The sequence below is a fragment of the Etheostoma spectabile genome, unplaced genomic scaffold, assembly GCF_008692095.1.
Source record: "Etheostoma spectabile isolate EspeVRDwgs_2016 unplaced genomic scaffold, UIUC_Espe_1.0 scaffold00009003, whole genome shotgun sequence".
Taxonomy (NCBI): domain Eukaryota; kingdom Metazoa; phylum Chordata; class Actinopteri; order Perciformes; family Percidae; genus Etheostoma; species Etheostoma spectabile.
This window is the reverse complement of record NW_022603645.1, coordinates 52,712-64,549: the sequence shown is the minus strand read 5'-3', so window position 1 is coordinate 64,549 and position 11,838 is coordinate 52,712. Positions and strand designations below refer to the sequence as shown.

General features: G+C 40.2%; 1 protein-coding gene across 4 annotated transcripts; it reads right to left on the bottom strand.

The window, feature by feature from the left end:
- Window positions 1-17: 17 nt before the first annotated feature.
- On the bottom strand, window positions 18-9,058 carry LOC116678975 (splicing factor 3B subunit 1). 4 transcript variants are annotated; one of them, XM_032508711.1, is made up of 15 exons: window positions 9,002-9,029; window positions 7,267-7,439; window positions 6,923-7,024; window positions 6,632-6,746; window positions 4,213-4,292; window positions 3,897-4,088; window positions 3,147-3,621; window positions 2,820-2,941; window positions 2,522-2,719; window positions 2,312-2,413; window positions 1,758-1,937; window positions 1,578-1,664; window positions 818-1,088; window positions 245-390; window positions 18-100 (listed from the first exon to the last, which is right to left on the bottom strand). In XM_032508711.1, the coding sequence occupies exons 1-15, from the start codon at window positions 9,027-9,029 to the stop codon at window positions 65-67; spliced, it is 2,307 nt and encodes a 768-aa protein (XP_032364602.1). In that variant the 3' UTR covers window positions 18-64. The 4 variants fall into 4 exon arrangements, 3 of the variants coding, with proteins under 3 accessions (XP_032364602.1, XP_032364603.1, XP_032364604.1); XR_004329422.1 differs by lacking the exons at window positions 18-100; window positions 245-390; window positions 818-1,088; ... (4 more) ...; window positions 2,820-2,941; window positions 3,147-3,621 and adding an exon at window positions 4,639-4,693 and having other exon boundaries at window positions 3,940-4,088; window positions 9,002-9,058; XM_032508712.1 differs by lacking the exons at window positions 18-100; window positions 245-390; window positions 818-1,088; ... (6 more) ...; window positions 3,897-4,088; window positions 4,213-4,292 and adding an exon at window positions 4,427-5,436 and having other exon boundaries at window positions 9,002-9,058.
- Between the last annotated feature and the right edge of the window lie 2,780 nt (window positions 9,059-11,838).

The window sequence follows — 11,838 nt, the reverse complement described above, 5'->3', positions numbered from 1 at the left end:
CCCTGATGAGGATCGCATCACCTCTCTGGTGTAGTAGTTTGCGTACTGGCGGCCATCAGTGGGATCAGGTAACGATAGCTTTCAGGAACGCAGCCAGACCCTGGGACGAAGAGCGTTGTGAATACAAACTCTGCTCACGAATTGCAGCTTGTAGCTTAATCAAGCTTTTGTCTGATGCTCCAATGAGACTTTATAGCAAGCAAACATTCGACCCGTTCTTCCCTCCACAAACTTGGCTTCTTACCTTTCCTCTGTGCTGTCTGATACCCTTCCAGAGCGGCTTGAGGACCGAGTCAAAGGATTCGATACCGTAGGGCGTAGCAGCCTCAGCGAGGGCAGCTATAGCCAGGGCACTGATGGTCCTCACCTTCTGCTGCTCGTCCACCAGACCTGTGGCATCACACGGTGACAAGCAGTCAGAGGTTGAACACGTTTCATTTGCAACATTGGGACAATGTTCATTAAACGGTATCTGCAGGTTTTGCACAATTTAAAGTACGTTTTGAATCCATGTTAGGGTTCAGATAAGGGTTCATATTTTTAGTTAGTGGTTTTGGTTAGTATTTATTCAGGTAACAACAAAAAAAAGGAAAAAGAAACTAAACTGTCATTAAAGAAAAAATATATATAAATATATATATGTACATACACACACACACATATTTATACACACACAAACATACATACATACATAAATTCCACCTTATTACTATTCAATGCGAAATAAGTTGTGAAATTAAAACCTAAAAAAGTCTGTAATGAACTGCATATAGTCTGCAAGGACCTGCAAAAACCCTTAAATGCAAACATGACTGACCGTGTTCGATGATCTCCACCAAGCTGCGCAGGTGGGGCAGAATGGCGCAGCCCATGAGGATGGCGATCTGCTGCACGATCTTGATGCCCGTGTGCCTGGCCTGCCACGACTTCTTGCTTTTGCACACAGCTTTGAGAAACGGCAGGAGAGAGGGAATACCGAGGGCAGAGGCCACCACGGCGAAGGCTCGGGCTGTGGTGTTCCTGACGTACTCGTCCATGTTGTCGATATCGGGTCGCATCGTGGAGATCATCGTAGCCAAACCGGCAGCCTGAGACAGAGAGAAGGGGACAAATGTAAAATATCTGGAGTTATATCTCCGGACATTCAGTGACCAATTTAAATCAGACGCAAAAATGCTTTTAAAGAATAATGATGATCAGAAATGACAAAACACAGGAATAACTAATATAAGTCAGTATAAGACAGTCAGCAGACTTACAACTTAAACAGAACGTGTAATTGCTTTAAGTCAAGAAGTCAACAGGCCTGGATAACTTAAACAGTGGCAACCAATAAAAACAAAATTAAAAAACACTAAATTCTGTCAATTGAATATTTGACTGTAACCAACGGGTGCAGGTTGAGAACAGACGAGGAATGAACATCAGGTCTGATAGCTCTCGTGTTGGGGTTAATCTAGCGAACGACTAGCCCTGATCTGAACCACGGACTGGTTGAACAGGCGAGAATAGTTCGCAGGAAGCAAGAGTAAGCGTAAAGAAAAGGAAACATAAAAAGAAACCGAGCCCCACATTACCTTTGCCAAGTTGGAGATGATTTCTCTGCCTTCTACTCTGGCATAGTAGTCCTCATCAATCAGCAGGGGCTCAATCACCACCAGGATCTGGACACAAAGATGACAGTTAGTGAAGTTGGTAAAGTTCCTCACATACAATCCACAGAAACAAGCACAGATCCTTTTTTACACGGAGCCCACCTTGTGTACGTATGGTCGAACCAGGTCATCCAGTTTGTAGAGGATGCGGTCAATGACTTTAACCAGCAAATGACGCTCCTGGTCCTCCAGGGTGGGCGACATGAGTAATGGCAGGATCTGATTGAACAGGGGGCCAGCTCCAAATTCACGAGCTTTATCTGTGATCTGACGCAGAGCGGCCTGGAGACGAGAGAGGGGAGAGGATTAATCCAAGACTTGACAGACAGAGGGACTTCAGTCTTAACAGATGGGAAGATTTCTGTCTGCGGCTCCCAGCAGCGTGATGGTCAACACTTAAACCTCTGCTGAAAGCTGCAGCTCCTTTGAGGGGAGATTCTTTAGCAAGCAAATATTCACACTGCAGCCACATGCAGGCTCAGTGCTGGGTGTTGCTCTTGCATTGGTGCCATTGTTGTGCGTCATGTGATGACCAACCCCTTGGCAGATTCATGACAGAAGAAATGGAGCTCAAGGAGAATATAGGAAATTTAGGAACCGTGTTAATAACAAAAGGGACACTGGAAATCATTTGTAAGGCAGTGACAGCAACAAACCTTTCTCATGGGCGGTGTTCCGTTTTTAATTTTCAGCAGCAGCTTCATGATCTTTCTCTCTTTCTGCTCCTCAGGGCTCAGTGTGGATTCGTCCACCTCAACCTAACAAACACAGATTAGCCATTAACGCACACGTTGAAATTCAGACAGAACAAACACTCCAGCTGTTTGTTTTTTAACGCATGTTGTGTGCACAAATTTGATGCTCACCAGCAGTTTGTCAAAATACTGGATGTCATCTGGTTTGAGGAAGGGGAGGTTTCCTGAGGGCTGGTCATTCATCTGTTTCGTGGTGCGGTCCTCCACTTGCATGTGGAAGCCCGTCATGCCTCCGATGGGCGTAGGCGTGGCCGACAGCTTACGGGCCGGAGTTCGGATCGGCACGTAGCCTGCTGGTGGAGGCAAGACCTGTGAAGAAGATTAGACTGTCAGTTGTGTGACCACTTTTCATTTATATTTACTCATGCTTTCGTCACTAGAGAAGCAAAAAAAACAAAATTAAAGGGACCTTATATCCCTCTGGGAACATGGCATCAAGCTCGTCATCTGTGAGAGGCCGGTTCCTCTCATCAATCTCTCTCTCCCACCTCCACGCCTGCAGCTGCTCCGGCGTCATGCTCATCAGGTGACCTGAAGGAAACAGGCAAGGAAACAGATTTTAAAACCAGTTAAACCATCAAGGGGGCTTGAGGATCCTTGTGATAACAATATAGCGTATGCACATGTGGTTCCTTCTTTTTTTAACTCCCTGAATACAAACAAAGGACCACAAGGATGGTAGAGATTAAAAGTTAGTCAGAAATGATAATGTGCCAAAATGTTGTGGCTTTTTTACCTGGTGTAGGGGTAGCCATGTTCATAGCTGGCGTGCCTATGGGTGTTTTTCCTGGGGTAAGTAGTGGTGTTGAGGAACCCATCTGACTGGCGGGGGTTTCGTCCCACCGAGACTTCCTCTTGCTGGCCCCTGGGGTCGGAGTCTCGCCGACGGACTCGTCTCCTCTGTCTGTGCGTGGCGTTTCTGCCCAGCCGCTCCCGTGTCCCGGGGTCTCCCTTTCTGTCTTTGGGGTTTCGTCCCAGCGGTTCTTGCGTACGCTTCCCGTGGCACCACCGTGACCGGGCGTGGCGTGGCCGGGCGTGTCCCTGCCAGGGGTGGCAGCGCCAGCAGGTGTGTGGCTGGGAGTGGGGTCCCACATGCGGGTACTGGGAGTGGCCCCCGGGGTCTCGCTGCCTTTGGGGCGGCCGGGGGTTTCATCCCATCGGGTGCTTGAAGGTGTGTGTGCAGGGGTGTGTCCAGGGGTGTGTCCTGGAGTCTACGGGGGAACAGAAACCAAAGAAAATATGAGATTTAAAACATGAGAGAGAATCCACAACTTGTTACGTTATACTGGAGTATTTATGAGGAATTAACTAGAGCATTTTAAGCCACTACAAGGCACCTAAGTGTTCCACTAAGCAGTAGATTAGATTAGATTAGATTCAACTTTATTGTCATTACACAGGTACAAGGCAACGAAATGCAGTTTGTGTCTAACCAGAAGTGCAATAGCAGTAAGTGCAGTAAGAAGCTGAAACCTGAGTGGCTCACCTCAGAGGAGGAGTCGGCCTGGTCCCAGGTGGAAATCTTTTTGGGCGTAGTATTAGTTGGGGTTTGGTCGGCTGTCTGGTCCCAGCGACGTTTACGTTTTGCGGCAGCAGCGGCTTGTGAGGCAGCGGACCCGTTGACAGCTTTCAGGTCCCCAGATTTGGCCTTCTCTGCCAGTTGCTGACGAATCTCTCTCTACAAGTAAAAAGGATCAACGTCAGAAACATAAACGATAACTGTGCTGCAACAAAACACATGACTCTATATCTGACAGCATGTGTGTGTATGTATGTGGGAATAAATTTGAGTGGCTGCTCACCTCCTCTTTTGACAGGTTCTGCTCCAACATGACGTCCACGTACGACCTGACTTGCAGCTTGGGGTCCGGCGTTTTGCCCCCTGCGCGAAAGAGCACGAACAAGAACAAAGGACATTCATCAGTATACACTCTAGGGACCCAAGTTATTACAAACACAGCAAGCACAACCAGCTAACCCAGACTCTCTTTACCAACAGATTAACTTACGTTCCTGTTTTTATAAACAGCTGATTCACAAATCATTCCTAGCGAATTACATACAAATATACATTTGGCTCTTTTTACATACAGTCATATCATTCTAATGAAAAACAAGCAGATACATAGAGAGAAGAGCTGAAGTTGTGGTGCTTTCTTAAAGTGGATTAAGAAGTTATAGCCATCACTGATGCAGGGGTCCTGGGCTGTGCTCTTCAGAATACGTACACTTTCAGTGCCAAGGGTCCCTCTGCAGTCTGACTTCAACCGGCAGAAAAGAAGCCTAGAAAATTTCTCTTTACCATTAGTAACACTTTGGAAAAGGGTTTGAACTCACACACAACAGTATACCACCTGTGTTGCATTGATTTACAGCACTCAAAAAAACAAGGCATCTTCTGGGGGTATAACCACAAAACTAGAAAAAAAAGATTCATATGGAGACCATGTGGTCCAGTTCCCAATTGTTCATACTAGCATTTAAAAATGAAGTAATGAATTTGAGGCTACAGCTAGGAATGACATTTGCACAAAATGTGAGCATCTACGCTAGCATTGAAATATAAAAATGAGGCAAAAAATGATAATGAATCTAGCCCAACTGTCAAAAATATGACAATACGACATGCCAGAGCCACATTGACTTGTCATAACAGCAGTGGTTATTATCCAGTCATTGAACATTTAGATCTTGACTTCATTTTCAGAACAAAAAGGTGACTGATAAAATATGTAGTCAACTATTTGGGCAGTTGTTTTCCATCATGAAGGCATGGGATTTTTTTTAAATTTTTATCTAAATTTGTATGAAATTGACAAGCCAAATAATAAAAACCTTTAAAAGGCTCTTGGGGTGTGAGGTTTGTAGTAGCTGGGCTGGGATTCCCCTCAGAGGCCCCAAACAAGCAGCCAGTGGACCCTGACCAAACTGACAAGTTCACAGTTCTCTGTGTTCCCCATAACCTACACAGGATGAGTTGCTGCACCCTTAACAGAGTGCAGTACAGGACTGGCAAAACAGTACTGCTGTAGGAGAGAAATTAAGGACAGTTAGTATGGGCCTGTGGTATTGTGGTACACAATTCTTTTGATAACATATTTCTATTTTACAAAAGATGTAAAAATAGAAATATATTTACACAACAACTTTGTACAAAGAGCTCTCTCTACATGCAGGCTTCAGACAAGCCCTACCTAGACCAAGCCCTACCTAGACCAAGCCCTACCTAGACCAAGCCCTACCTAGACCAAGCCTAAAGCACTCGGGCCATTTAAGCTCATATTGTCAGTGATTGTGAAGATGCAATAAAAAAATGGAAAGAAAGACTAGCTGGGTCATATTATTGCATGGTCTACTTGCACATAGCCACTTCCAGGCACCGTTTTTACATCTATTTGTTATAAAATTAGCCTAGTCTTCAGGTCTATAAGAAAACCTGGCTACACTTGATTTTAACTAACTTGTCACCTTGCATATCTACCAAGTTTGACAAGCTAACAGAGGTGGTTACTGTAAGTAACCAACAAGACTCTTAAATTACAGCCCAGACAAAGAGAAACTGGCCTAGTTTATGACTTTTAAGTTACTATATATGGCATGGCACAGTTCATTGGCAGGTTAATTACACCTTAGCTAACCCTCAAACTTAAATTCCTCTCCTCCTATGCTACGACAAAAGGACACTGCCCTTTCCCATCCTTATTTAGGCTGAAGCCAACATGGGATTGTTAACCCTTCGACTCACATACAACCTATCTGCGACCCACGTTTGTTAGGTGTGAATTAATTAACTGAACAATGAAGAATCTAACCACCTCTCCCACTGAAAATGCATGGCAACCCTACAGTCGGTTTCAATTTATTTGTATTGCACGCACCAGGATAAAACTTAAAATATTTTTCCAAACCAGGATACTTGAGATAAACGTTGAGCCCACACTGAAATTTGTTGCAAAGTTGATACAAATGTAGATCATTTATTAGGAAGAAAACGTACAATGACACAAAATGTTGTTGGACCACAGAGGATGACCACGGGGAAGGCATCAGGTCTGGGAAGCAAGCTATTGCATTGTGGTCGAAGGGTTAAACAGCACAACTATAGGTGTGAAACCATTGGTAGTCATGGGAGCCACAAAAAAGTGAACCGTGAACAGGGGGAGCAAATGGGGACGAACAAATAGGGAAGATGTAATGAAGTCAAAAAATATAAAAATTTACCATCTGCAAAAGGGTCGAGACGCTCGGGTGAGATGATCATCTGTCTGCGCCGGGCTTTGTATTCATCTTCCCGCTCTGCGATCTTTGGTGGACGATGCTCCGCAAATGGGTCGTACTGCAAAACAAAGACGGCGTGTAAAGCGTAAGTGTATTTCTAAACGGAAAAGTACACGAAGATGCTTGAATTCTACTTTATTCTACGTTATCACACAACTCAATAATAATGTATTTCATAGTAAGAACACAGGGATGAATCAATAACGTTTAAAGACCCGATAAATCGACACGTACTTGCTCGTCTGACTGAGGAATGGCGTTGAGTATGGCCACTGGTGCGTGGTACCCTGGCTTCTTTTGTCCCAACAAGCTTGTTGTTGAGTCCTCTTCTTCATCCTGATGAAAGAAAGAAACAAGAGTCTAGTCAAATCTCACCAAAAGGCAAGACTCTCCTAGCTCATATGCAACAAGCAAAGCGGAGCAGTCAAGCTCCAAAAGAAACTATGGAATTGGGACAGAATAAGTAAAAAGAGTATTATAACACTATTTAGGTAAAGGAAGATCTGTAGTTTACATTAAAAGCCTTTTCAACAACTCTGCATAAATAATTATCTTAAAATCTAAATTAAAATACTTACTTCCTCCTGTTCATTGGCAGCGATTGACGTGACGTAACCAGCAAAGCGGCTGTCGCTGCCTCCATAGATCTCCTGGTCGTAGAAGCCGGTGGAGTCCAGGCCCACGCCCTGATCTCCCTCCTCCAGCAGGGTGGCCTTCATCCCCTGGATCTCCAGGATCTGGGCCTCGATGTCTACAGGGAAGTCAAGAACACAAAACCAGAGGGTGAGACACTACACAATTAACCAACAAATCTGACTCTGCGGTACAAACATGGGAAAAAAGAACAATTTCTTACAAGCAGCGGCGGAATACAACTTATTAATTTTTAATAATCTTTAATCTCGTTACATAAATACCGTGTACTGGTGTATAATGACAATAAAGGCATTCTATCTTTATTACAATAACTGTACTCAAGTACACATATGAACTACTTTTAAAATTTTCGACATCCATGCCACAACATCTCCGAGGGAAACATTGTACTTTTCTACTTCATTAACCGCATTTATCTGAGAGTTTAGTTACGTACAATAGAGCCCGACCGATATAATGACGGGGCGATGTTATGCATTTCCCGATCTATCAGTATTGGCATTTATAAAGGACAATTAAAACAAAATGAAACAATAAAAACTGTTTATTTCAATACTCATTCATGCAATTAATACTTAAATAAAAACGGGCTGTCAATGTTGTGAGCGTTGCGTTGCATGGTTTGTCCACCAGAGGGCGCTCTACAACGTCCCTGACAGCAACACTGATTCTTTCTTCTTAATCTTTTAACCTTTATTGAGTGTACTTAGTAAACCAACGTTACTTTACTAAAGTAAGGATCCAAACGTCTCCCACCACTTCTTTCGTTACCTATAATGAAGTACTTTTACTTCACAGTGTGTATTAACAACGTTAATGTAAAGAAGTGAAATGATCTGAATACTTGTCCAGCGCTGATAACAAGCCACAGAGGCAATAACCCGTTAACGTGACACAAATCTCTTATATCTCTTATAACCCATTTCTAATCACGTAACATCTTGAGTAACGTGTGGTCGAGTGTTGTGGTTTCATGAAGCTAATGCTAATGCGCATTTGAACGACAACAATAGTAATAGACAATGATTAGGTAATGTACTAGTCATATTAGAAGATATGATCGGATATTAATCTGATCACGTCGAGGAGTCTGGTGGAGAAGATTGCATTTAAATATCCGTAAAGGGGTAACTCTTGCACGTTGACGGTAGCTAGCGTTAGCTAACGTTAGCTGGCGTTAGCTAGCGTTAGCTAGCATTAGCTAGCGTAAGCTACCGTTAGCTGGCGTTAGCTTGGGTTAGCTAACGTTAACTGGCGTTAGCTAGGGTTAGCTAACGTTAACTAACGTTAACTGGCGTTAGCTAGGGTTAGCTAACGTTAACTGGCGTTAGCTAGGGTTACCTAACGTTAACTAACGTTAACTGGCGTTAGCTAGGGTTAGCTAACGTTAACTAACGTTAGCTGGCGTTAGCTAGCATTAGCTAGTTAGCATTAGCTAGTTAGCCCGTAGCTAAGCTACCGAGCGGCGCCATTATCTGAGACGTCCGCGTTGCGTCGTCCCTCGGGCCGATGATTATCGCCTTATAAAACTACTAATTCATCCACAGGAATATGCTCAAAACACTGCAACATTTACCAAATCATCCCGTGACACGTTCGAGCACGAAAAGTCCCCGGAAATTGAAAGTATTTAGTGTTGTTTTGCAAATAATTTACCTTCGTGCGTCTTGGCGATCTTCGCCATTTTGGTGGTGGTTGTTCGAGTCTGAAACAGGAAGTGGGTTAATCCGGACTTCCGTCACCAAGAATAAACCGTGCCCCTTTTTTATAAAAGAAGGAAAATAAAAACTAAATCCTAAACATTTATATTTTATAGATGTTGAAAAACAAATGTATTAGTTTCAATAATGAAGCAGAATCTGTATCCTATTTATTTTACTGTGTATTGTGTTCATTCAGTTTTTGGACTCGAACTGAATAAAATGAACGTCAAAACAACGTCAAAACAACGTCAAAACAACGTCAAAACAACGTCAAAACAACGTCAAAACAACGTCAAAACAACATCAAAATACATCAAAACAACATCAAAATACATCAAAACAACGTCAAAACAACGTCAAAACAACATCAAAACAACATCAAAATACATCAAAACAGCGTCAAAACAACAAAAATACACAATTAATTTTACATTTTTAATGTGAGAAATATAAAATGTTAGTTTATTGAAAAACTATTGGTTTTATTTGGTACATTTTCCAAGGCCTACATATATGTCTGAATACCTCTGTATACATGATCTATTATATATATTATATAATAATTATAATATATAATTATGCATATTATTATATATATTTATATACTATTTTATGGACTATGGACTGTCTGATGTCTCAGATCTCTATGCATTTTATTAAAACTCCTCAACAATGCACTATATATGATCTATTATCTATTATGTAATAATTATAATATACAATTATACATATTATTATATATATATACTATTTTATGGACTATGGACTGTCTGATGTCTCAGATCTCTATGCACTTTATTAAAACTCCTCAACAATGCACTATATATGATCTATTATCTATTATGTAATAATTATAATATATAATTATACATATTATTATATATATGTACTATTTTATGGACTATGGACTGTCTGATGTCTCAGAACTCTATGCACTTTATTTAATGGACTAACATGATCATACTGCATTATGTATTAATATCTTTTTTAAGCACTGCTATAAAGGAAAAGCACTTTAATGACGACTACTTGTTGGATGTGAAAGCTGCATTTCGTTGTACTGGTTGTCCCTGATTGTGCAATGACAATAAAGTAGAATCTAATCTAATCTAATAAATGCAAAATCCCCAAAGTTAGCCACAGTTTTACTGTTTTGTGAACATGGATAGATATACTGTATTGTAGAAACTCAAACTTATAAACACTAAAATAAAGTAACATAACTGCGTGCCTTGCCATAAATTGGTATTTTTAAAGTTTATTATTCTCCATTATACGTTTTTATAACACTATTTTTTATTTATTTTTTATTCTAAGTCATTTTTTTTCCTTTGGCTCATGATGAATACAGTAATACAGAAAAAAAAACGCCTTAAAACATTTATTTTTAGCAAAGCTTTTGGTCCATTTAGATTTTTTTTTTATCCTCTCTTCTAAGAATAGCTTTAATTATTTTTTTATTCTTTCTTTTTGGTTTTATTTTTCTCTTTTTTTTACCTGTAGCACTTTGAGATTTATTGATGAAAAGTGCATTATAAATAACATGTATTATTATTATTATTATTATTATTATTAATGAAATGTATTAATTTAATTTTTTTTTTCTTCAATAAAGATGTTTAAAAAATAATAAGAGCTCAAGTGACTACATCAGGAATTACATATACCAGCTTTTTGTTTTGTTTTGACAATGTGTTTATTCAATTTAATTATTATTTTATTATTATTATTATCAACACTTAGTTCCCCCCAACACAACCGAACACATCGCTCTCTTCACTTTAAAAAAATATACAACGGTATCAAACAAGAATGGATCTATAAACACAACAAATATCGCCAAAACCAAATATTACTATTATTACTATTGTTACTAGTATTATTACTACAGTATTATTACTGTACTTTACACACAAAATCTACACTTTTCCAGCAAGACACTATAACAGAAAGAAAAATAAATAAACAATCTATTAATGAATAGCCCTACTTCATAGTTACACTTCCTGTGAAAAGTGACCAATATTATTGTTTTTAATGTAGTAAATAAACGGCTTTCCATATTTCTTTGTATGCATTCATCTTGTTTTTAGTAAAATATGTTATTTTTTCCAGCTTTAACTCACAGCCCACAGCTTCAAATTCTGTGCTTGATGGAGAAATAAATTGCCAATAAATCTGCCAAGGTCCTCTAAAATCTTTCAAAAAAGACAAGAGAGAGATTCAGACTTGATAGTGAATATTCTTCAATAAACCTGCCGTTTATTTTATCATTTTGTATAAAAACAGCCCAAAGCTCAACGTGTCCTCTACTTAAGAACTGAACTGTACTGCAGCCTATTCGAGGTAGCCTACTTGGGCCTACTTGGGCCCACATTACTTGAGTATAATCCATTTTATATTTGCTTTTACTCCACTACATGCAGTAGCTAGTACTGTACCTTTTTACTCCACTACATTTGTCAGCTTTAGTTACTCAGATTACAGGGAAACCAAATGCATTTTACTGCCCAACTGTTTAGTTTTGATCCTTTTTAGTTTTGATCCTTTTAGTTTTGATCCTTTTTAGTTTTGATCCTTTTTAGTTTTGATCCTTTTAGTTTTGATCCTTTTAGTTTTGATCCTTTTAGTTTTGATCCTTTTAGTTTTGATCCTTTTAGTCCATTTGCAGATAAATACTTTTACTTAAAAGTACTTAAGTAACGTTGTGAGTGCGGGGTGCATTTTCACAGTGACGTGGGATCTTCTGTCGCTACTGATCCACACAAATAAACTAAATTAAACCATTAC